The sequence below is a fragment of the Myotis davidii genome, unplaced genomic scaffold (assembly GCF_000327345.1).
Source record: "Myotis davidii unplaced genomic scaffold, ASM32734v1 scaffold330, whole genome shotgun sequence".
Lineage (NCBI taxonomy): Eukaryota > Metazoa > Chordata > Mammalia > Chiroptera > Vespertilionidae > Myotis > Myotis davidii.
Window position 1 is genome coordinate 1,160,881 of NW_006283770.1, and position 27,077 is coordinate 1,187,957.

The window sequence follows — 27,077 nt, forward strand, 5'->3', positions numbered from 1 at the left end:
ACCACCAGCTCTTGGTGCACAGGCCTCCAGAATTTTCAGCAAGCTTCTGGGAAACCTGGGCCCTTGAACATGAGATTGAACACTGCAGGTGGTTCTGATGAGGCTGAGCGAGCTCAGAAAACTTTTAAGCCCATCATGTAGGGAATTATGGGTGATGGACTGCTCCTGTATTCTCATTCATTGCTCAGTGATTTATTACATAAATAAATGCCCATCATTTTATGTCTGAACTATAGTGATTATTGTCTTCACATAATGTTAAATTTTATTGGCTAACATTGATTTAGAAATTTTACATCTTTAATTTTAAATAAGATTGCTGTGCCACTTTCTTAAATTACCAGTAACTGGCTTTATAGTGAAGCCTATCTCCCCATTCATGAAATGAATTAGCTAGGTTTCTGTATTTTTATGGTCTAGAATATTTTATGTAGTATGAAAGTAATCTGTTTCATGACCTATAAAGTTATGTGAGCAAGGACATGTTTTCTGTTTTATATTTAAAATCTATAAGGTGTTTTTTTTTTAAATCATTTATCAGAGATTAGCTCAATTTTTCTATCTGGTTTGTATTATATTTTTTTCATCTAGACTTATATGCAAAAGATTTGCTATTTTATTTATTTAAACATTTCTGTATCAGTTTTATGCTGTCCTGTTTTCTAAATTATTTATTTCTATTTCATCTCCTTTCCATAGGATAATTATATAGATTTAAAGTAAATCCAATTGAATGCTTTAATAATTTCCCTTCTCTAGTTCTTAATAAATAAGCATTTAACATTATGAATTAACCTTTGACTATAATTCTAGATGTATCTTTTAAGTTTTCATGACTGTTATTTTTGTTGTTTCTAAATAGGTATTGATGATTGTGATTTTTTCCCCCTGTCTGATATAATAGTATTTTTGGAGGGAGAATGTATTTTTAAAATTATCTGGTGACTAAAGTTTGTACTTTTCTTTACATCTAATTTTATTCTATCATTTGCCACAAAGAGTGGCTTATTCAGTTTTCATTTTAAAACTGTATTAAAATTTACTTTGTTAGTGGCAAATATTACAAGTTCTAAGAATTGTTAAGAAAGATGTATTTTCTTTTATAGGTTGTAACTTATGTAAAAATAGTTATACATTTATTAGTTATAACAATCAGGTATTTTATATCTTTATTTGTCACTTTAAAAATATTTGCCTAGTAGATTGTAATATGTTGTCTATGTTGGCTTCTCTTCGAATGTCTAAAAAGTTTTGCTTGATTTTTTCTATGTTAGTATTGTTATTTATGACATCATTATTATAAAATGATTTTGTTATTCTAATTTGCCTTTGTCTCAAATTCCACTGTCAGTTATGACTGCCAATTTTTCCCGATTTTTAAACATTTACTTTTTTATTTTAATTTTACTTTTATTTGTGTCTCTTGTACACTCTCAGATTTGGGTCTTTAATTGTTCACCTATTTCATAATAGTACTCAATAGATACTTTGAAGTTATAGTTGGTAACCTTGCTGTATAACTCCTGTCTTTTATTTTGTTTAGGTGGGCCATAAAACATGCAGGGACCAGTAAGCCAGGCCAGTGGAAACATTCCAGAGTCGAAAATCCTCTCTGGAATAAGCTTACCTACATGTGGCCAGTCCTTCCCAGCGGCCAACTTAACGAGGTTGTATTTTAGTAGAAGATGTGGTTGTTGAGACTTAAGTTTTAGGGCCCAGTCAATGTTATAACAATGTCCATGCAAGTTTTCGAATTCGTAGTTGTTTGGAGCAAAAGATCAATTTATTCTGTTGTTCTATTAATTGGTAATTTGTATTTAAATTGCCCATTATGGAGATGAATTTATCTATTTTTTCTTGTATTCTGTTAAATTTTACTTTATATATTCTGATATTTAGTTCTTAGAAACACACACGTTCAGAAATATTGTATCTCTATGGAGAATTGCTATTTTATCATCAGGTAAACTCTCTTGAGCCCTAGTGAAAGTCTCAGTTTTCTAATACTAATAGAAATATTTCAGTTTTTTTGTTTGCCTAGTATATCTTATTTGTATATTTTTATATTTAGGGGGTCTCTAATAATCAGCATATACTTCATTTTTTAAATGACCTGACAGTCTTTATCTCTACATAAGGACTTGGTTTTTATTATTATTATTATTATTATTATTATTAAATATTTTTATTGATTTCAGAGAGGCAGGGAGAGGGAGAGAGAGCTAGAAACATCAATGATGAGAGAGAATCATTGATTGGCTGCTTCCTGCACACCTCTGAGCCCACAACCCAGGTATGTGCCCTGTCTGGGAATCAAACCATGACCTCCTAGTTCATAGGTTGACACTCAACCACTGAGCCACGCCGGCTGGGCCGACCCTTTTTATTTATTGCAATGACGGATATATTTAGATTATTATTTGTTCTGTTATTTTCTGTGTTATTTTTTCTCCATTCTTATTTTTTGATTGAGTTTTCTTCTTATATTTTTCTCATCTACTAGTTTGGAAATTATATCATCTATTTCCATTCTTTATTTTTATCACCATGAGCATTTTAACTTGCATATATAAATGTTCAAAATCTAAACAAATATATCTACTTTTCTCTCAAATAATTGAGAACATTATGATATTTTAACATCAGTTATTTGATTTATAACTTATATGCTATTATTGTCATGTATTTTAATTTTATATTTTTAAAATTTTCCATAAGATATTAACATTATTGTATGTAGATAATATTTACTTGCATTTACCCCAAAGTTTTCTTCTTTCTCCTTATAAATTCCTCATACATCTTAGTCCTTCCAACCTTGGTTACTTTCCTTTTACTTAGCATATCCTTCTTTTAGTTATTGTAGCAAACTTCGTTTCTACTTCTCTGAAAATATCTTTATTTTGCCCTCATCCATGAAAGATTTCTCCACTTAGCAAACTGAAGATATCACCACTGACTTCTCCCTCCCTTTGTTGTTATTGAGGAGTCAACTATCACTCTAAAGTTTGCACATTATTCCAGACAGCTTTTAAAACCTTCCCTTTTCTTCGATACTTAGTTTCACCATAATATACCTGAGAGTCTCCTGTTAGACTTTCCACCCTTCACGTGCCCTGGACATCCTCTCCTGTGCCCTTCCCCTGCGAGACCATGGAAGCGGCAGTTCACTGGAGTTTGGAAAATTCCCTCAAGATAAAATCCAGCTTCAGGACTCTGTTTACCTCTCTGGGTCTCTAGTGTCTTGCTTTATCGCTAGATCAATGTTATGTTCTAAAATATTATTAAAAGTATTCTATCCTGATTTTTCTTAGTTGCTGTCATATTTTCTGGTTTCAACCAAGTTTTCTTTCTTTACCCTGAAATTACAATTTTCTATTTAATCAATGAGTGTCAGTTTTTAGGGAAAGGACTGATGGGATCTGAAAGCAAGAATAATTGCTTAGGGCCCCAAAGATGCCCAAATATTTGGACTGCAGTGAAGCAACAGTCTAGAAAGCTGAGTTTTGTTGAAAGAGAAGAGAATTCTTCAAAATGCCAGAAGCTGTGGGTTGGGTAGCCTGAGCAAGGGGCTAGGTGAAGTATGTGTCTAAGATTCAGGGTTTGGAGCAATAGTGAGAGCCAGGGTGGAAGGGTAACACAGCGAAACTAAGGGACCCAGCATTAGACCAAAGAAGAAAAAAGAATTGTGCTAATTATACATTTTTCTTCAGAGGTTCAGGAAGGGCAGAGGCTAAAACCCAGGAAACAGGGAGGATAACTTGCTCCTCACTGGTGGTGAGCAGGTGCCAGGAAGTTGTCCAGTGGCCGAAGAGGACAAGAGGCACATCATTAGGGGCCTCCAAGGATCCAGAACAACTACCCACAGAGAGACCATGAACCCATTTACTCAGTGGTATATGGTTTATTGAACTTTCATCTATACCCAGAAACCACAGCGAGGAAGGGAAAAGGAGAGATAGATCGTTGAAAGGAAACAACAGTTCTGGTAAGAAGTTTGCACGTTCAATTTGATTGAATATGTCTCCAAAAGTACAGAGCTAAAAAACAAACGAGCAAAAAAGACTTTTCCAACTTGGCAGAAACTGGGACATCTCTAATTGGACTATCAAGTTTTCCCCCCCACTCAGTGGGATAGGGGGAGGTCAGCAGTCCCTCAGAAGTAGTGTGCTTTCTCATATAGGGGAAGAGAGAACATGATAATGACTGCAAATGTAACAGATATTGTGCTTATGTATTTCAGTGTACAAGTAATTTAGTTACTTAATGAATTTAAACAATGAGTGGTAATTATATTAGGAAAGCTAAGTTAACCAGGTTCCTTTTAACATTTACTTTTTGAAAAATAAAACTTTCGCCAATAGTCTGGGATTTGACAGTTACATGATTTGAAGGTTGAAAAATGGACTCCTAAGTTCTCTAGCCATTCAAAGAGAACAACAGCTTTTGGGCAGAGTGAATAAGAAGTTGGCCCTCACTTGTCAACCGAAGGGAAAGGATTAAGGCACTAAATCAGCTAAAGTGAGAAAAATTGACCATGTGTTGCAAAATGACTCAGCCTAAGCCTCCTGTTATCTCTTGAAATATTTGAGAAAGAGAGGAAAATACTTATCAAGCAGGGAACTCAGTTTTCATTCAAATTAAATGTGATCCATTTCACTTAAAATCTGGATCTATCTTATCTGAACCACATTTTCTTCAATTCTGTTGCCACATAATCTATTTGTTAAGCAAAAAGATACTTTTATTAGTGTATTATTAAATACAATAAATATTTTGCTTGGAAAAGACTTTTCATTTAAGTAAACTGCAGTTAGAAATGTGACATATTATGGGATTCAGAACACTTTGGTCACTGTAGGCATATGTATTAATTTTATTGTAGGTTTAATATCCCAACTTTACTACTTATCTAATCATTATTTACTAGATATGTAGGCAATGTAGGTAGAGTAAGAAAGGAGGTAGACATGGCCTCTACCTTCATGGAGCTTACAGTTTAAACAATACAAGCTATGTGCCACAAAGGAAGGCATTGGAAAGGAAGAAGGCAGAGTTGGTGAATAGAAGTCAAAGAAGGAAGAAAGAAGAAACTCAAATAAAAAGTTTGGTGTCCCAGAAACAAGGCTGTTTGTTCATTCAGTTATAAGGTCAGTATGAGGGAAGCTAGCCAGGCTGATTGAGGCTGAAAATTAAGTCCAAATATGGAATCTAAGAAAACCATCTAAGAAACACTACCTTAAGTGAGACTCAAATTCTTCTGTTCATTCCTGGATAAGAACTCTTAAAATAGAATAAAAACCAAGGGAAGAAAGGACAACAGGAATTATTTTTGTGGAGACTCAGACTACATTAATGCCAAACTGTTTACCGCTCAGTGGTGACAGCTGGTCTGAGAACTGATTTCATGCTCTTCTTGGTTAACTATTAATCATCCTAAAAGGCAAGTGATACTGTTTTCTGAGTGAATAGCATGTTGTATGTCTTAGGTACCAGTATTTTTAAAATATGCCAAAATCCCCTAAAAACAAGATTAATGAATTATTTTGATTTAGCCTGTGATGAAGTTCACTGGAATAATTTCCAGGAACTCGGGTTAATTTCTCACCTTTTGGGGGGAAAGTTATAAATTGAGAAGTTCTACTTCTAGCATTTAAAGGAAAGGAGCAATGTATTTTCAGATTCCAGAATGAAATCATTACGAGGGGCACATGTTAAAAAAAAAAAGAAAGTTGAAAGCACACATTTGATTAATCTGTTAAAAGATTATGATAATTAACTCTAATTATGAAGGGCAAGAAAGGATATGTGAAAAGGCCCAAGAGAGAAAATTAAAGAATCTATTTGTTTATTAATAGTAAATAGATGAAGGAAGGCCAATTTGACTAAGAATTTAGGTCATTGGTTAAGAGCTGAATTCAAAGAGGCCTTCGGTTATGAGAGAGAGATGAAAAAGAAAAGACAGAACTGCCCATGTAAGGAAGCACCACGGCCCAGCAAGGCCTCCTGACAGTGCAGCTGTGCCTCGCAGTAGTGTGAACACCGAGAGAACCACTAAAGAATGAATGGATACATGAGCATTCCAACAGAGGGCGAGGAGATAGCACCCCAGTCCGGTTAATCCATGTTTTCTTGTTGTCCTTCTTATCCTGACACTCTATTTCTCTCTTTCTATGAAGTACGAAGTAAAAGTTCCCTAAACACTAGAACAAGGTTTACAGTAGCTGAAAGAAAGAACTACCAGTGATACGGCATACATTTGGAAAGTTTTGAAACCCACAATAATCTTTTGATTGGGTTTCTGTAATATCTTATATTAAAAAGAGAAGGCCGCGGGCTTCCTTCATCTGGCTGGAAAGCAAAGGATGCCATCTGAAGTCAGTGATGCCACAGTGGAGCTGAAACCAATGTTGGCATGGTACCACTTGCCCTGAGACAAGTGTAGGAAGTGTAAGGACGTACAAATAGCTAGTAGCGGAGACGGCACACTTCTGATAAGTTCATCAGAATTAGAGCATGAGTGGATATTGAAAAAAAATCTTAGCTCTAGATCCTAACTCTATGACTGACTTCTCACGAACTCATTTTAAGAAAGAACCTTGTTTCTCTTGCCTTTCCCTTCCATGGTTCAGAAGAAAAGAGAGGAGGAAATATTAATGACTTTATACCAAGGCTTCAATGTGACAGTTTTTAGTAAGAAGACTGTTTTCCTCTCTCTCCCACCTATCCAACCCTGGCTTCATGTCTAAAATGTTGGTTTTCTCAGAATTGCTTAATATCTTTGTTGTAGAAGAATTACAGGTCAATCCTGAACTTAGTTCTTGAAAAGTTATGCAACGCCACTCCTCCACCATCCCACACGCTAAGTATAACCTTTGTACAATAGAACAGCTTCAAATGAAAATAGACAATGAGTTTGTCATAACCTTTTGTGTTCCTTCTCAGTAACAAGAGTAAGGAAAAGTGACCCCTTGTTGCTCCATTCATAATAATAGACACGTATCTGAATAAACATGTTGTCTGCCCTTTTGCATTTAAATTCCATACAGGCAACAGGCTCTCAGTGAAGGTCAGGAGTACATTACAACTTCATTAGCTCAAATTTTGCTTGCTTAGAAGTATGATAAGTTAGCCTCATTGTATATCACTATTATAAATATATGTACATTTTTATTAAAAATATAAAAGATAAAACACTCTACTCACGAGTTTTTAACATTTATTTATACTGCTTTTCTCCTAATTGCATGCAATTAATGTTATTTACTTATTCATCTCACAAATTAGAGCATTATAATTAGATGCTGTTTCAGAATATTTAATCACAACTTTCAGATATTGTTTATAATATATTCTCAACACATTTTTCTGAACTATGTGATTGTTCAGTATAACTGCAAGATCCTAACAATTTTTTTTTCAAGGGAATATGTTAGTAAATTGCTACTTTTTGTCCAGGCTTTTAAAAAATGATCTCCCCTTTCATAAACTAAATACCAGATGCCTTGGTCCGCATTGGTCTGACATGCCAGCACACCTCTCCAACCCACAGGTGTCTTTATCTTGGTCATGTCAGTGGGAAACAGCCTGGACACTAGGCCTCCCTCTGTAGTGATTATCTGAGTATTTTGCCTGCTCAGCATGACTTGTCCCTTCTTTGGGTATTTGTAACCCTTTAGGAAATTACTTAACCTGCTACAAAGTATTTATATCCCAAACAGGCTTTTAAAGACTAACCAAACTGATTCCTAAATGTGCGTGAAATAGCAAAAGGCCAACAAGAACCAATTTCCGAAGAAGATTAACAAGGTGGGGGTATTTGCCCTCCCCAGTATCAAGATTTACCAAATATAATCAAGGCAGCATGGTACTGTACTGGGATAGATAAACTCACAAACTGAAGAGAGTAAAACACACAGAAACAGACCCATACTTATGGAATTGTGATATTTTACAAGATGGTTACAGCAGATTAATAGGGATTTAATTGCTGCCAGGACAATTGTTTATTCAGATAGAAAAAAGAGAAAGAAAGGACTTGGACCTTGTCTACCATCACCTCTGATCATCCCTTTCCTCATTTTCTCTTCCTCTGCAAAACTCTATTTCTGTGAGTGGCAATCCCAAGTCACCTAAGCTCCAAACCTGGGAGCCATCCTTACTTCCTTTTATTTCCCCAAACATCATGTTCTGTTAATCCTCAACCTGATACATACACTGCCCATCATCTTACCCTCCTTTACTGCACTAACTCCTGCTGAGGCTTCAGGTCTGTTCCAGGACATTTCTTTTTTAAAAAAAACAATATTTTTATTGATTTCAGAGAGGAAGAGAGGGATAGAGATTTAGAAACATCAATGATGAGAGAGAATCACTGATCGACTTCCTCCTGCATGCCCCCTACTGGGGATCAAGCCCGCAACCCAGTCATGTGCCCTTGGCCAGAATCGAACCCGGGACCCTTCAGTCCGACACTCTATCCATTGAGCCAAACCAGCTAGGGCTGTTCCAGGACATTTCTGAGTTAGGTTCTTCTCCGTGTGGTCCTACCACACCTCATAATACCCTCTTGCTATTATACTTACACTACTTAATTGCCAGTTTATTTCTAGCTAAGTTTCTGGCACCCACTAGAAATTGCTCAGGGAAGAGTATCCTACCTTGTTCATAGTGTTGTTTATTTAATGTTACTATTTTAAGTTTATTTTTTATTGATGTTATTACAGATGTCCCCTATTTTCCCCCACTCCCCTTCCACCCAACCTCCACCCCACCCCAGGCCTTCACCCCTCTATTGTCTGTGTCCATGGACTATGCATATATGCATATATAAGTTCTTTGGTTAATCTCTTCCTCCCCCCCCCGCCCCCCCGCTCTGAAACTCCAGTCTATTCTATGCTTCTATGTCTCTGGATCTATTTTGTTCATCAGTTAATTTTGTTCATTAGATTCCACATATAAGTGAGATCATGGATACTTGTCTTTTTCTGACTGGCTTATTTCAGTCAGCACAGTACTCCCCATGTTATTTCCAGTGTCTAAGCACTGGACTGTAGTAAACAATATTTGTATAGTGCATGAATTAATTAATAAATGTATATATGAATAAATAAAGAAATACAAATTAACTGAATTCTACAAATGAAACATCTGAAATTTAAGTTTTATCATCTTGCTATGTTTTTTGGAGTGTTCCCCAAATATATTCTTCTTTGCCAAAAAGGTCTAGTTTAAGATAATATTATTTCAGGTTGTAAAACCACTTTTCACACATTCTAACTTTCCTCATATTAAAGATATTTCACACATGAACAAAAACATTCCAAGTTAATTCAGTTCTATTTTACTAGAACAATGTTTCTCTGAAAGGGAATAAATCGTCCTTGTAGTAACACAACATAGATTTGACATACACTTAAAAAATTACTATCTTTCCTCTTTATTCACACAAAACACTAATTAGACTTGAATAAAAGATTAAAAGTATCAGTATTGTGTTACATTTCTTTATAACTTAAAGTAACTCTCTTATTTATTATCCATTTTTTGTCATTTCTTTCTGAAGGAGTTTGATTGGCCAATAGAAGGACTGCTTATTCCAAACAGTCCTTCCATGAAGAAACCTATCTATAAGTCACTGGAGCAGGATGTGCCCGTAAGGCTCAGAGTTCTACGGAATGGAGACAAGAATAAAAACAGGGCACTTGTTATAATGAGTCCAGACATATCACCTGGGCGGAAAATGCAGTAAGGACAGCTTGTTCAGTTTTCTCTTTAAGTACATTTTCTAATTTCTGCAGATTTTTGTCTTGCTTGCCGATGTTTTTCTGAGAGAATCCTGTGTTTATTTTTTAAAAAGGGCCCCATGTTGATATTTAGAGAGGAAAATAGATGTTCAGATTTATTTAGCTTCTATGTCAGGAAATATTTGAACTCTTGATTTAGACTAGGCATGGGATAAAATAATGAGTTAGAAATGAATAGTTCTGGAAAAAAATTTTATATCAATACCTATTTTGAATTAACAATTTTTTTAGTTTTATTAATTTGAAATAATTCATTTGAAATTGCTTCTTAAATATATTTTTACAATTCCTTATTAAAGTCATTGTATACATTGTTTACATTTATAGCTTTGGCATATTTAACAAATAAATATAGTTCTCAAAACATAACTTTATGTAATTTTATATTCTTGACTTGGGATAAGATTTTAAAAGTTAATCATAGAAAAGCATTGATCTGCACGTTAGTTGATGTTATGAAATTTGAATAAAATTTTCTCAAATAGCCAATACTTCTCCAGCATTGGAGAAAATTCGCCTGCTATATTTTCTTTATATTTTCTGACAAAAGGAATCATAGATCAGCACAAAGCTCTGATATAAAGAATGAGTTAAACACATTGTTTCTCATATGATTAGCAGTGATATTACCTCTTGACCTTTCTTTTGAGATGTTTAGAATAGTTGAGGCTGCTGATAATAGTTTAATATAACTTTCTTCACATTGATTAAATATACTTCATACATCGCTGAACAATGAGTAATATTCAGATCGGCTGTCCACTGAACTGCCTTGTAAAGATGATAAAGTAAAAAATTAATCTTCAAAGTAAAGTCAAGCCTGAAATTGAAATCTTTGACGCATACATTTCATAATTAGCTCATTCTGCTAGATGTAAAATGTAAGGGTAATGCCCTTAAAGTAGGATATGACATTTTTTTTAGCATGCAAAGTTAAATAATTTTTATTTCTTTCTTTCTTATTCTATTTCTTTAACTGTGGCTCAACATTGTATACAGATTTGATTTTTTTCTCATTAACCAAACATAATTTGAGAGATTTGTTCACTTGGACAGCTATTCTAGAGAGAGTCCATGAAACTCTGCTGTCCTTGTTCATGGGCCAGTGTGTCCTGGTTAATCAAATGTCCACTTTGTTCACTGCATGAATTAATTATTCCCAAATCATTAAAACGCACCAGCATACACTTGACTCTAAAACTCTACTAAATATGTTTAATTTATCTTGGCTGATTCAGAAAGTTTTCTACAGCATCATCAATAGCATTTCCCCCCAGAGCTGTATGTAAGTCCTGGTAACAGAGAGATTCAATGGAAAGAGATTTGGCTGGCATTACAGGGAGGCTGTGTTGTCCAGCTCCAGTGGCCACTGTTTTCATTGTATTCGATGTGAATGGCACCCCAGAGTTGTGCAAGGTGGAAGCCTTGCTGTGCTACTTTTAATATATCTGAGTCAGAATAAATAAATGCAAATGAGATGTTGGGGCAAATTGCTCGCATTATCCTGAAACTTATTCATAAGAAGAAAGAGGGTTGAGCTATTTCATGTCTTTAAAAGCAAACTCGGGGTATAGATGAAATATAGATCCATTTTAACCAAATTCTGCTTCAATCACATGGTCTCCTTTATTATTTAATAATTCACTCTTGACAGTTTGAGGAGCGTTTGTCCTTGTTTTGTTGATTCCTCCATCTGCAAAGCCAAAGGAAGATCAAGTAGCACTTGTTCATTACTTAGTTGAAGGTTATCTTAGTGAGTAACAGAATCTTGACAAATAGTCTTGATGATGGTTGTCAGATTTATATAAATCAAGACCATTGTGATCTCTGTGTCACAGGAGAATTTCATCTCTTAGAACTAAAAACAAAGTTAAACAAAGAAAAAAATGTAAGTGATATTTTAAAGAATTATAAAAGGAAAGGCTCAATTTGATTTTATAAAGTAAAATTTTATATGTTAGATAATTTCAATGGTAAGTTATTAGTAAGTTATAATCCCTGGACTCACTCAAGCTCCTTAGTATAGCTTTTATGTCCTTTATGACCTATCCCCGCTCATTTCTCTAGCTGCATCTCTTATCAACATTCCCCCCAATTTCCACTTTTAAACCCCCTCCATTCCTCACACCTTCCATCTGCCTTAATAATGAAGGTCTTCTGAGAACGAGTTTGTACTTCGTTGTTAGATATTGACTCTGAATTCCACACTTCCCTCCCCATCCCTGAGTTAGCGATGTACTTCCTTGCTTTCCACCCCCATAGCTCCTATCATTCTGTGATTATATGCTTATGACTCCATCCAGGAGCTAGAAAAACAGGATAACACACTATTTGTCCATGTATGTTCTTACTGCTATGGTGTGGCTATGGGACAGTGTGTCCTGATCAGTTGACTATTAAGTCACTTTATTCACCACATGCCCCTAAATCAGTGCTTAATAAAATTAATAAATAAATTAATGGTTAATTATATTTTATTACTATTTTAATGAATGAATGAACAACTACATTTTACCACTATTTATTTCATTTAATAGAATGTAGAGATTTTTTAAATACACAAAATAATTTTCTAACTTGGAAATTTGAAGAGATGTATATTCCAATTAAACATCCTTTTTCTGTGATCATCATTATATATTTTTCAGTTTAACAATTTTTAGGTATGGATTGATTGCATAGCATATATTAATAAACATATGAACATACACAACATATGAATAAAATATGTCAGGAAAAATAAATGCTATCTCTGCATTTTCTTTAAACTTGAAAAATTCACATCTCTGAGAGATCAGCATTAATAGAGAGGATTAAAATATTGAAAATTCATTTTCTTATATAAGTAACTCATAGTATAAATGTTAATGAAATTTAATATTTAATTGTGGTAGTTTTTGAAACCCTATATTTTCAAAAACAGGCAGATTATTTTAGAGCAAATTATTATAAATTAAAACCTCAAGATTTTTTCACATATTTAAACAAGTTGAAAGATAATTGGCCATACATACTGACATATCAATCAAATCTTGGATCATTTGTTTCAGAAATGTTGACACTGAAATGAAAGAGAATGTGAAAAAGTGTGTCACTAAATATTCTAAAACCAAAACAAAGCAGACTGAATATCATCAACTTTTGGAGAGGTAAGTACTTACTATCCTAAATGCAATGGTATTTTCCATTCACATGGCTGAATGATTATGTGTTATACTGAACACAACATACATATGTACCTACATAAGAAAACAGTTGTTAATATAATAATTTTAGAATTTTTAACACAGAAATACATTAACTGTGTGAGTTCATGATACCAATGGTAATTAATACATTTTCCCCAAATTTCAAGGCAGTTTCCCCTAGCTTTTGAACTATCACTTTGCAAATATAAATTATACATTTAAGAAATATATTTCATAGTTTTACAGCACTTTTCTTTGGTTTATATTTGAATTGAGGGTAGGGTAGTGAGCTAATTTAAAATCATTTTTATATGTCACTAACATATTTGTGAAATGTTGTAATTTTCTTTTGATCAAGATGTTCCTACAAAAATAAAAATTATTCCCAAAGAACTTGATAACTTTTCAAGGTTGACAACTTAAACTTTTTTGCAAAATATGTCTTGTTGAATTTAAAGAGGCAGTCTTACGGAATTTAAGGGAACTTACGTTATCCTTTAGTTATTTAATAACTAGAGGTCTGATGCATGAAATTCGTGCAAGAGTAGGCCTTCTTTCCCCTGGTTGCCGGCACCAGCTTATTTCCTTCTAAGACCTCTCAGAGAAACGGAAGAGGCCTAATTATCTCCTCAATTGCTTCTTCCCATCTAAGGAAATAAAATTGAGAAATATTCTTTGTACATCCAAGTCTTCCTGATGAGCATTAAGTCACTTCTAATCAAATTCATTTGCTGCAGACAGTTCATTCTAATGTAAAATCTATTTAGCAAGAACCTTTAACGTTCCTTCTTCTGATGGCAGGGTCATCTCGACAGCATTCTTTAGGAAAAGCCCCTTCACTCTCCTTTAGCTCTACTTCATCTTCTCTACACTTCTGCCTCTTTACCTCTAACCTAAGCTGGCTATATAGATTCCAGCCTCTCCAGCCTCCAGTTCATCTTTCACCTTTCTGAAACATAACTTCCTAAACAAGCAGATCTGATGACACCACACCTCTGCTCTGATGCCTTCAATGACTTCCTGCTGTTAATGGAATAGAGGCCAAGTTCACTTATTAGGCAACCTAAATGCTTTCAATCAGTTCCTATTTTCTTTTCCAGCTTTATCTGGCTCCTCCTCCTGTCCATATACTCAGCTCCAGTCATATAAAGACTTATCTTCCCTAGGTCATAACCCTCCTTGATGATTGCCTATTCATCTGTCGGGGCCCAACCCAAATGTTGCTTTCTTAGACGAGGCTCACTGGAGAAATTCATCTTGTTTCCTCTGTGTTCTTACAGGATCCTGGCCAGGTGCCCATTACAGCACCCACTGCTTCATATTACATGTCAGTTGCTGACCTGTCTCTCCCCCTGACTAGAGAGGGAACTCCTCAGGGAACAGGGAAGCTGATCATTTATCTTGATATCCACAGGGCTGGCCCAGTGCTTATTTGCAGGGAGGTGGGGGGGAATCACTATTTAATGTTTAACCAAGCAAACAAAATTCTATTTCATGCATATAAGCCTAACCAATGGACAGAGACAACAGAGGGATGAGGGCATTAGTGAGGGGTTGCAGGGGAGGGCAATGGGGCGATAAGGACACATATGTAATACCTTAATCAATAAAGAAAAAATAAAAATAAATTATATTTCCAAAGAAGTTAAAGAGCTATAGAGATCACTTCTGGAGAAGGGGGATGAGGAATCGCTTGATAATGAAGGTGACTTTGGAGGCTTTGGAGAAAGAGTAGACTTCCACAGAAAAAGCTAAAGAAGGTGATTTAGGTAGAAGGAAGAGCAAGAAAATGGGAACGTGTGGGGCATATTGAGAAATAAGAAGTCAACAATGATATGTTTGCCTGTGTATTGATCATGATTGACACTATACTAAGCACTTTTTAAAATCAACTGGTCATCCTCATAACAACCTTGGAAAATAAGTAGTTTGGGCCTACAGAGTTTAAATAATGCCCATTGCCCATGTCCCACAACTCGGAAAGGGAGAGTGAGACTCACATGGGGTCTGATGGATTGCAGAACCCGGCTCTCGATACACACCGTGCTGTAGAGGGAGTTGTCATGAAGGATCCAGGCCCTTCATTCCTTTTATTTCCTCTCTTCTCTGCTGGAAGCTGTCTGTATGCAAGGTCAATTTTTTGTGTCTCTTATTGCAGGTGTACTGAAGTTCTACATTTACCTTCTGCAGCTCGGAGGTTGTTCAATGAAAAGGGAAAGGAAATCTTTTCTGTAAAAGACCTTCAAAGAGACGAACTGGTAAAGACATGAAAGAGAAACTGGAAATATTAATATATGAATAATATTTAAAATGTCTTAAAATATAAAACTTCAAACATTTACCCTCTTTCCTCTTATTTCCCCCCTCAGAATTATCATAACTCACCAACCATCAGAGATGAACACTAATAGCTAACTGTTGAGAGCTTACTATGTGTCAGGCATGATTTTCAGGGTCGTATATGAATTAATCCATTTAAGCTCATCCCAACCCTGTGAGATGGATGCTCTTATTTTGTAAATAAGGAAAAGACAAAATTATTAACTGCTTGTGGTTTCTATCCTACTCGAAAGGGAATAGATTCTCTCTCTCTCTCTCTCTCTCTCTCTCTCTTTTTTGGAACCTTCAAAATGTAGTCATTTAATGATTTATTACTTAATGATAATATTACCTTTTCAGAAAAAAAATTATATCTAGGCTTTCACATACTCTATTTGGGTGGCTGGAGGAGGCTGAGAAGGACGTTAGCAGCCCAGCCTTTGTTCCCATTTATGGAATTGGGGAAGAAAACTTGCCTTGACTGATACCTGAAATTCTTTGAACAGAAAACCAAGCTCTCACCATATTATCAGAACTCAATTCAGGGGAGGCTAAGGGACTGTCTAGGGCGGTGGGGGGGGGGGCGGGAATGGACACATATGTAATACCCTTTGCAATACTTTAAGCAAAAACAAAACAAACAAAAAAAAAACACACAAAAAAAACTCAATTCAAGCTCTGAATGTGAAGACCCTTCAAGAAAGTCTCAAACAGAATATCAATGACCAGTCTCCAAGGCAGCGTGAGAAAGAGGAGTTCGTTGTTCTTGGAGACTGGCAGGCCTTGTTTTGAATTCTAATGCTACAGATATAATTTGCTACAGTTACTGTGCTAGTTAAGAAGGAACTTAATGTAGATAAATTTAATTTAAATACAAGTAGATGAGGCCACCAGGGCAAAGGAACTGTAAATGTAGGAGGGTCAGGTGGAGCCAGGGGTGACTGTTAAAAGATCCTGTATGTATTTTTGCTAGAAATGGACCTGTCACTGCTCTGTATAGCCAACATGAAGATTAAACATGAGCAGTTACATGATTAGGTATGTCCATAAGAGGAAAAAGATATCTGTTGTTCAAAAAGAAAATTTTGAGAGTTTTATCTGAGTCTTCATACAGAGTATGTGTGTGATGATCAGTGAGTGGCTTCAAAACAGGTAGAATTAGGCTCCCTTGTTCTCTTACTGAATCTTTCTCAACATATAGAAATAGTTCTCTTATTTTTTACTTCAAAGAAATATGTATTTATGTAAGGACATTTATGAAATACATATAAGCAAAATGAAAAAGAAAAAGTATCATTCATAATCTAGTATCTAAAAATATCCCCATTAACATTTTGGTGCATATACTGCAAGTTCATTTACATCAGTGATCATCAAACTTTTTCTGTAAAGGGTCCGATGGTATATATTACAGACTGTATGGTCTCTATCGAAACTCTGCCATTATAACACAAATGCAGCCATAGACAGCATGTAAATGAACAGGCATAGCTGTGTTCCAATACAACTTCATTTAAAAACAGGCAGCAGACAAGATTTGGGTCTCAGTCATATTTTTTTGCAAAGCCCTGATTTACACTTACCTATCCCCCACCCTTTTCCTCCTTCCCTCCTGCTCTCCTTCCTCCCTGCCTCCCTTCTCTACTTTTTCTCCTTCTTTTCAAAATTATTTTAAAACACTTTTTATTTTGAAATAATTGTAGATTAACAAGAAGTTGCAAAGATAGCATGAAGTACAAAACTTGAGCTCCATCAAAGTTGTTGCCTTTATCAATAGTTTGTGCCTTTTTCATTGCTGAGTATTATTCCATGGTGCCACAATTTAACTACTCACCTATTGTAGGAAAATTTTGATTGTTTTCAGTCTTGGCTACTGCACATAATGCTGCTGTGAGCAGTTGCATTTAGGATCAGAGGCTCATTGCTTCAATAGGTATACGTTTCATGTGGGGAACATTGGATCAATCCTGACCTGTCCATTGCTCATCAAAAGAAGCGACTCTTCCTGAGGAATTTAGCATCAGACATTTCTAAAATTCAAGCCTTCTGCAATACACGTACGACAGAGGGTAAGCACTGGAGTTATTTACCTTAATGTATACAGCCAAAATAAGTACTTGATGATAGTGCTTTTTTAAAAAAATTAGTTTGCTTAAATAGCTTGTATTTCATGCCTGCATCTTGCTGTTTAACACTTTAGACTAATTTTTGTATTTAACAGAGCTGTATATTTTCATTTACACTACACTTTGCTTGTGCAAGGAGAATATAATTTATTTTGTCTTTAACACATTGGTCTTCTTTGTGAGCCTCACGCACCCCTATCAAGGACAAGACAACTGTTCAGTCAGGTTTAAATTTTATCCCGTACATTACTTTAAACAGTCCCTTCAGGGCAGGAATGGGACTTTCAGATTTAGCAGGTTCCAGTCTCACTTTAGTTCCTCTCTAGGATGGAAATAAGAATTTGGGTGCAGATCCTCTTGCTCTCTGGGCCCTGCTGGCTGAAGTCCATGGCTGGGTGATGGTGTCCCATTCTTTTGGCTCAGACAATGCTTTGGGTGGGTGCTGCTTCCTGCCTGCCTAGCTCCTCCTCTGGTTCCCCTGGCCCTTGGAAGCCTGGTTGTTGCTGGGTAGTCATCTCTGCAAGTCTTTGCTACAAGACCTCTTGACCTTCATTGGGCAACCTCTTCTGGAAAGCGCCCAGTAGGGTTGTCAGCAAATCCTGGGGCACAGCTGCACCTCCCAGAAACCATTTCCACATTTAGATTTAAATGGCTTGTTGAAGGCTGCTTCAAGGGTAACTGCTACCGTGTCCTAAAATAAGCAGTGTGCATAGAACTTCCTTGGTGAAGCTCAGATGCCTGAAGTGAAGCCTGTAGGGGAACATAATCCCCCATGCTGGGTTTCTGCCTTCCTCCTCTTCTTACTCTTCTCCCCTCAGGCCCAGAAACAGTTGCTTTTTTCAGGTCAACCCTGAGAAAGGTCAAACCTTTGATATGCTAAATGGGAGCTGAAGGCTTTTGGAAAGATCTTAAATCAAGACAGTGTCATCCAGGCATTGACTTATGCTCTGCTTGAAAGTCAAAACAATCCTTGTCCTCTTGAAGCATTTCTCTTCTCCTCATGGTCTTCCTCATTCGTTAAGGCTGCCTCAGGCACCAAGACAAAGGTTTTATATATAAAATGGCAGGAAGGGGAAATTATTAATATAATTAAAAACATTACCCTTTTGCATATCTTGAACACTGTACAGTAAGCTTTGCATGTGTGTTTCAAAGCCTTGGGGACATTCACTGAAGAGTTTGGATCTCTACAGAATGATTTAAAGACATATATGCATATAATAATGTATAGCCCATTTAAATAGAATGTATGACTTCATTGTTTTTGGAAAAACTTAGTGTTAGTATTTTTGACTAAGAATATCTTTAGAGGAAAGAATCTAAAAAATTAAATTGAGTGAAATCCAATGTATTCGTTTAAAAAGCAATTATCAGTTACTCTTAGGATGTCTTTATACCGAATAGCTGGACATTTTCTGAATTTTTATTTTAGCATGTGCTTTCAAATTCCCAGCTCTCTGCAATTAGAACTAACCTGTCCTTGCTATGTGTGCATTTCTGCTCAGCTCTTGTTCTAGAAGTCCAAAGTGACATTGTGTCTGGAGCCAAGCTTGCTGTGTGTAAGCCTGTAGCAACTTCTGGAGAAGAGAAGCAAATTATAGCACCAGAGGAAGAGCAAATGCAAAAAAATGCTTTAACAACGGAAAGTGCTCCCAGTAAAACTCTGTAAGTGATCAGTGTGGCCAGAAAAGCTGCCTGCTTAGTATTTGAACTCAGCTCATTAACCTGATAACAGCGCAGAGCCCAGTAGGGAACCCATGCCAAGTGTGTGAAATGGGTGTCAGGTGAAGAGCTCATATGGAATCGGTTTCCTGGCAGCTCCACTGTTCTACCATCACAATGATCTACTTTCAGTCATTTTGGCATAACGCTACTATTTTTTAAAGGCTAGAATATTAGAATCGCAGACATTTATTTGAAGAATCCATCATGTTTTGTCTCCATAAATGTGGACCTCAGCTATGCTTCTTCCCTAATGTAGCTTCAAGTTGGGTGCATGTTAATGTACAGCTACCATCCTGGACTCTGAAATGGCTTTCTGATGGGACTCATCTCCATAATCATCTCCTCTCAATTCACCTGAAGTTCTATCTGTTGACAATGATCTTCCTAAAACACAATCCTTTTTGTACAATTCTTTAATGGCTACCTGTGCAGACAGAAAAAATATTTAGTCTGGAATCCTGAGCCCTTCTGGCCCTGGTCCAGGCCTGTCATTGACCATCCTTGGCACCCCCATGCCCGCCTCACTCTACCTTTTTTTTCTTCCTGCCACATGAACTCCACCCCCCAGCTCAGCAGCTACAAGCTGTCACCTGAATGTGGCATGCTCAGAGCCACATTCCTTTCTCTCCACCTGAAGTGTCTTGACTTGCCCTGTCTTCATCCATGGAATAATTTTTCATCATTGAAATAAGTTATAGCAATGACCATAGATAGCAAGATTAACACACACACACACACACACACACACACACACACACACACACACCCCTTTACCACACAAACAACCACCAACCGGGGAATTCCTCAAGGGCAAAATCTCTGTCTTTTGTGAAGAGCAGGGTAAACTGACTTTAATCATTATTGAATAAATAAATGATTGAGTTTTCAAATCATAAAACCACAAATAGTTGATCTATTGCCATTGCAGTAACTGTGAAAATTAATTGTTATAAACTGTCTAAAAAGACTGTTTCTGTCCTTAATTATAAGAATATAAACTTTTACTTTAGGATTCAAACTTCAGATTTTGATGAGTGAGTCATCTGGTCCGATGTCCTATACCAACAGAGACACCAGAAAGCCTTTGTCAGAGAGAATGATTTGACCTACATGTCATCTTACTCAAAGGTTCAGGAACTGACCACAAACCTTCCCAAAGCCCCTTTCATTCTTCTTCTAAAAGATGCATCATCTGGCCTCTGAGTTATTAGACTGCACTTGGAAAAAAATAAAGAGAAACTAAGAAAAAGAACATCTTTGAGAATAAACACTGACAGTGTTCTGATTCATAGATTTCATCAGGCTTGGAGTCCTTGAGGTACAAGTGATGGAGTCCACTCAAAACATAATCCAGGAGTCTCTTGCACAGTCCAGGCAGGCCCTTTTGATACAGTGTCTTCTTGAATACTCCTAATAACAGGAAGATCACTATTTCACAAGGCAGCCCATTTTAATGCTGAAATAATCAATTAAATTATCTCCATCCTATGATTTCTTCTCTATCTCTATGCAATGCCCTATTCCTCTTCTACTTAAAAGTCCTTAAAATATTCAAAGCTTCCCATCATTAGCCCACCGGGTTATCTTTTTTCCAGACTAACTTTCATTGGTTCTTTGAACTTTTTTCAATGAGTTGATTTTAAATCATCTTACATTAGAAAGTCACTGTAAGATTTCCCTAGACTTTCTTAGATATGTTTGATTGGCAGTTTTCACTTATTTGGGAAGTAGGATGGCTCAAGAAGGGACATCCATAAAGCAAGAGACTAGGCCATAAATATGGAAAGAACCCTTTTGATAGATGGGTTCTATGTAAAGATTTCTGGTAAAAATGGTAAGAAGCACAGTGAAAGAGAAACTTTGGGAGCACTGGCCTCTGCTGTGATGCCTTATGGAAGAAAAGGCTTTCAGAGCCTGGCACTGGGTTGGCGACAGCGGGTGGGTGGGAGGGGGGTGGGGGTACCTTCCCTTTTCCTCACTGCACTGCAGGCAGGCCCTCCCCTCCGGGTAAGCTTCCTCCCCTACTACCTTTCCCCTTGCTCGCTGCATGCCTGTCACACCAGTGTCTCTGTTCCTCAAATGAGACAAACATATTCTTGCTTCAGAGACATTCCATTTGTTCTTTTCTCTGCTCGGAATGCTCTCCCTCCACATCCGCACGTGGCTGACTCCTCCCCATTGTCCAGGTCTCAACTCGAACATCATCTCTCAGAGGAGCCCTCTCTGAGTCCATTCCTAAACTAGACCCTGCCCCAACCAATTTGTATCACAGTATTCTGTTTTATTCCACTTTGGCACTTATTTTGTTTATTTATTCATTTTCTTATCTCTCTGCTCTCCACTAGAATGTAAGCTCCAAGCACTCTGATAAATTATGTTTTGTTTATCACTGTATTCCGATACTTAGAACTCGGCAGCTATCATATAGTAAATGTTCAATAAATATTAGTGAAAGATATGAATAACTAATAGTGAATAATTAGCTTTATGAATGAATGGATAGACGAATGAATTAATAAAGCCAGATGGATTTTAAAATGACCGTTTTTAAAATTGACTGGATTCTACTTCATTTGTCTGGAAACTCAAGAGCATATACTAGTAGGTAAATTCCAAATTAAAAAACAAAACATCTGGATTTGGAGGAAGACTGTTGTTTACACACTACTAAATGTGTTAAAACTAAAAATGACCTCTTCCTCCCTCTTTTCCTCAAAGAAATGGAGTTTGTGGGAAAGCTGTTGTGTGTTTTTTAATTTTCAACACAAGATGGCACTGTTGTTTTTTAACAGTTACTGAGAGTTTTCATTTGAGAAGCAGCTTGTGCAGCAGTTCTGAATAAGGTCGTGATTACTCACCAATTTCATATCCACATGTCATACTTTTGTTACACTGGAAAAGTGTCTGGTCTGCTCTGCTGACACAGGAGTTGTCCTTGAAGATTTTGGCAATTTGATATTGTTTACAGTTACATCAAAGTGCCACCAGACCTTGGTGGTCACAGCCTATCCCAGAGAGCTTGATTTTCACATGTGCATATTTACAGTACTGAAATATGCTTGCTGCTTTGCCTATATATTTATCCTGCTTTCAGATGAGCAGTTCTCATGCTGTGTCTTGATTCCACAGAATGCAAAAGAGCCCTGAACAGTGTGGCCTGGAACTGGATATGTACAGATCTGGTGGTGGCTATGCTTCGGCGCTCATCTTCTTAAGAAGCGAGAAGGCGGGCACAGTTATTCTAATGATGACTATTTACTCTGGGTGTTTTAGTACATTTTTCTCTATCAGAAGCTGGCACTATTAGTGCCAAGACTATTTGAGTCTCCCTAGATTCCTCTCTTGAGTGGGGAAGTTAAGTTAATTAAGATTCCGTTAACGTTGTCTAATGAATAAACTTTATGAAACCCAACAATCTAGCTGTACTGTTCCAGACAGAAATATGACCCACTTATGGGATGGGTACAAGGATTCTCTGTACATGTCTGTTAGGAATTTCTTAAACTACTAAATAGTCTTAATCTTATAATTTTTGAAACATAATATATGGTCTATTTTTTCCTGAGAAAACTTAACAAAGATGAATGCTGTTTATTAGGTGATAATGGAATTTTATTTGCAATGTTATATTAAAAGATCTAAATTATGTATTCGTAGGATATGGATTTGCAATGTTAGGCATCACTATGGAAATATGATTTACGATCTGTCAGTATCCTTCAGGGTGCGATTGGAATACACCTCAGAGAAAATTCTGGTAGTAGGAATCCGAATTCTTAGCCTTGTGTTTGTTTATGAACCTCAATAGAGATTCACATGCAAAAGCCCATCTCCGAATGAAGGCTCGTCACACGCCTCTCAAGTATGCCTGGCAGGAACCTTCTCACAACTCTGATGAGGGCGACAGTTTTCCAAAGAAGATGCAGGAAGAGATCTTAGAAAATGTGGAACCACAGAGAAAATACAGGTAAAAAGTTGCAATGGATTCCTTATACAGATTTCTAGCTGATCTTAGATTTTCTCACTTTGGGGCAAGAATATTCCTAAGGATTTGCATTATTGTTAGCTGCTATTTACATCAACATATACATTTTTGTCTTTCTTATGTTTTTGACTGAAGTATTTGCCAAGTATTGACGAGAAGGTCTTTCACACTTTAGCTAAATAATTTATTTTCACTGGTGTGTCTTTTCTGTTAAAGCTCATCCATCTTTGCCTCCTGAGAAGTTAGCACAGAGCTTGTATATTTGTTGAATAAATGTGTGAATGAACTTATGCATTAACATATAAGATGCCCTGATGTCCTTAAGAAATTAGTAAAATGCAAGTTCTTCTTTTTTAATTTTATTATTTTCTGGCCAGTGCCCAGTGTAATGACAGCAACCTATCATCTTTAGACAGTTACTTAACATTATAGCAGCTTATATGTATTAAATAGTTTTGGCACTTAAACATTTAGCATTAGTCTATGCACTATACACTAATAAATGTTTATATTAGTCTATTAATATAAACATCTAGTAGTCTTAATAAATGTTTATAAATTAATGTAATTGCCAATGCATTGTGCTATTTAGTATGTTTAATAAGCTTACTTAATCCCTTAAGAGCCTTAGTAAGAGATTCCTTTAAATTAACTTATTCACATATTATTATTTTATATTATATTGAGTTGTTATGAGTATGAGTTGTTAGGGAAAATTGAAAAACTTGGAGAATAATGTTCTATTTGCCAGGAGTCTAGATAGAGGATAGAAACACTCATGGTTTAAACAGAACTCCTTTATTTTTCTCTGTTTTGATTCTACATGCCTTCTTTTTTTCTAACTTCTTTTCCCACTTTAACTAAATTATCTCTTCAACTGAATGTCTTTTTTCTTTGCTGATGAGTTTCTCATATTCTCTCAGATAAACATTTATTTCTGTGACTAAATAAACTCAGAATTCGACTTCGTACATCAGTGTGTGGTAGTGCAAATAGCATTGCTGCTGTCCCAAGGGTGATGGCTCACCATTATAAGTGTATTTGGTTCACAGCGGGTCTCCTGCTGACAGAACTTGCCATCTCCAGCTCATCAAGGGCACGGGGTATTTTCTGCACATAATGGGATTTTTTTTTATTTATCTCAGCCATTCTCCAAAGCGGAGTAAATTGCAGAAGCTCTGCCACCAGCAGTTTGAATACAGAGATGGGCAAATCGTAAGTCATGCGGCTCCTCAGCTAGTCCTGGGGGTGCGAGGTCCGGACCCGCGTTCAGGCACGGAGGTGGTTTTGGTGGAGAAAAAAGCCAATGACGGTCATCAGCGCTGGATGCACAAGGAAGGCAGCAGGTGAACGCATTATATTTGGGGGTTAACATATCAACAAGTGAGTGGGAGATTTGCCTGGTCCCCACAGAGCAGGCTCATGTATATTTGAGGGCTTTGGATTTTCTATTTAACATAGCCAACACATTTTTATCCTGCTCCAGGAAGAGAAAGAGACCGAGAGCCACTGTAAATGCTCAGTAGCCTACACACAACTTATTTGCTATTGATTCAGAGAAGAAACATGAAATCTGACCTACTGGGTTCATAGCTTTAACTGGCCTTTAAGGTCAAGAGAAAACTGGACTCTTACCTAATTTTATTTTTATGATTTGAAGGAATAAAGTAAGAATTCCAAAAAGACATCATTTTTTAAAATTTGCTTTTCACAACTCAATCTCCTGCACCTCCCCATATACATGCCTCCCCTCCCGTCCTTCCATCAAATAGTCAACTGATATGACTTCCACTCACAGTGAAAACTAATTCTTACCTATTCAAATATATTAAGCCAATCTGATGGGGGCCCCTTGTTTAGATCCAGATTCAAGCCAACCACTGTCAGACAGTTATTGCTGAGGTAATCAGAGGAAATTCAAAGCAGTCTGGGTACCAGATAATATGAAGGAAGTATTGTTAATTTTATTGGGTGTTATAACGGTTATGATTAAAAAAAAGAAAATGCTCATCACTGGAATATATATTGTTGTATTACAGGTAAAATTAAGAGCTATCTCAGATTTACTTTAAAATATTCCGGCAAAAGCAAAAATGTTTAAAGTTGGGAGGGGAAGGGATGAAACAAGAATGGCAGAATATTGCTCACTGTTGAGTCCGTGGTGGTTTCTTCAGCATTTCTCTCTGTGTTTTTTTTTTTGTGTGCATGTTTGAACATTTCCTTAACAAGAAAGAAAATAACTCCTTGGTTTTTAGATTGGTTTGCTTCAGGTTCTACCATTAGTGTTATATGGTGGGTCTCCAGGGGCCTCTTCAGCCTTCTGAAATGCCATATAAAATTTGTGTTTGTGTATCTGCGCAGTACAGTTGTTTTCTTCTGGAAAGGAGCTGTGATTTTCATTGGATTCTCAAAAGGTGTGTGATGCAAAAGGTTTAGGAATTGCTGCTTTGACAGAGATTGCATAAACTTCAGCAGGGGGCAGCAGAGGGCCCAGCACGTGCCGCAAAGGAGCTAGCCTTAATCTGCTCACTGTCTGAGATGAGCAAAACCGCCAGCAAGAGAGACTTGCTGGGCTTGTTTTACAGAAAGCTGAAAAGCCAACATGTAGATGGACCTGGTGACTGTTTTCCTTGGCCCCATTCATCCTAGCCTAGCTAAGCTGTCTTTGCAATCGGAAGCTAGGAAGCAGGTTTTTGTCCCTGTGAATGGCTGGCTTTATGGAACCAGAATGCGTTCGTTCAGCTATAAAGAATTTTCACAGGCAGTGTTTTAGGTTTAAGAACAAACCAGATAAATATTCCTGCCCCTACAGAGCTGGTACTGCCCCATCTCTACATTTCTAGAATGTAGCATCTTACTGCCTTGCCTTTCTGTATTAATAGTACGGGTCCTGCTTGAGCCTCAGTTGGAATTCAAGCATGGCTGAGGAACTGGGGTGAACACATATGGGAAACGTGACCCAAGAGAGGAGAAAGCCAAGCATGATGAGTTTAACTCAGAAACACTTGTTCATTGGAAGAGAGGGCAGTTTCTGGGTCCTTCTGAGTGTCTGGCACTGGTTTCATTTTTTATCCTCATTGCTGTAGAGAAAGCAGGAGGAGGGCATGGCTATTCAAGTGAAAATAAAAGAGACGTTTGCCTAAAACTCTGAAACACTGGACTATGGTCAGCACCGCTTTGGAAAATGTAACCACATCTAACATGGAAGAGAACAGCCTCCTCCGATGTCCTTCCACTTTCCAAAACACTCTACAACTTGGCCTTCTCGAGGCCTCCCCATGTCAAGCCGTACAAGAGAGGGACCATTGGTGGGAAATGGTGGTATTGATTGATCTCTGGTGGGAAACTCCAGAGTCTGAGAGAAGAGATGGAGCAGGGAGGGGGAGGGGCAGTGGAACAGGATTTGCTCATGAGCACATGGGTCACCATCTGGAGACTCCACAAACATTTGGACAGAGGTTTCGCAGAAGTCTGGATGATTAATGGTGGGCACGATTTAGAGGAATATATGTCCTATGGCAGAAGTGTGTCTGCCTAGTGACAGTAATTCTTTCCTTCACATTTCCCCTTGGCATCTTGCTGTGTGTGTTTGACACCCAAAGGGAAATATGAAAAAATATGAAGAAATCCTCAGGGATGAAAATTCCCTCAACAGCACTCAAGGTTATAGAGGGGGAAATTCAGCATCATGGAATTTGGAGCTCAAAGCAATCTTTAAAACCTTCTAGTCTTAGTCACTAGTCTAGCTAAACTGAGGCTCAAGGAGATGAAGTGACTTGTATGTGTTAATAGCATGGGTTAATGAAAGAGACAGTGGTATTGTGCTGGATATTGCTAGGACACAGAGTGATTTCTCACCTTGCTCTTTGGCATGCAGGGGGTTTTGTATAGAGCTCTATAAGCTCAGGCTTCCTGCAGAATATAAGCA

General features: G+C 36.9%; 1 protein-coding gene across 1 annotated transcript in view; it reads left to right on the forward strand.

Annotated features, from left to right (window-relative positions):
* Nucleotides 1-1,555: 1,555 nt before the first annotated feature.
* The window catches only part of DCDC5 (doublecortin domain containing 5), a 68,774-nt gene continuing 43,252 nt past the window's right edge, over nucleotides 1,556-27,077 (forward strand). The window contains exons 1-7 of the mRNA XM_015566494.1: nucleotides 1,556-1,667; nucleotides 9,566-9,747; nucleotides 15,153-15,252; nucleotides 17,247-17,382; nucleotides 18,945-19,104; nucleotides 22,973-23,131; nucleotides 24,295-24,495. Of these exons, the coding sequence (XP_015421980.1) occupies nucleotides 1,632-1,667; nucleotides 9,566-9,747; nucleotides 15,153-15,252; nucleotides 17,247-17,382; nucleotides 18,945-19,104; nucleotides 22,973-23,131; nucleotides 24,295-24,495 (974 nt within the window). The 5' untranslated portion in view covers nucleotides 1,556-1,631. The remainder of the gene's footprint in view (nucleotides 1,668-9,565; nucleotides 9,748-15,152; nucleotides 15,253-17,246; nucleotides 17,383-18,944; nucleotides 19,105-22,972; nucleotides 23,132-24,294; nucleotides 24,496-27,077) is intronic.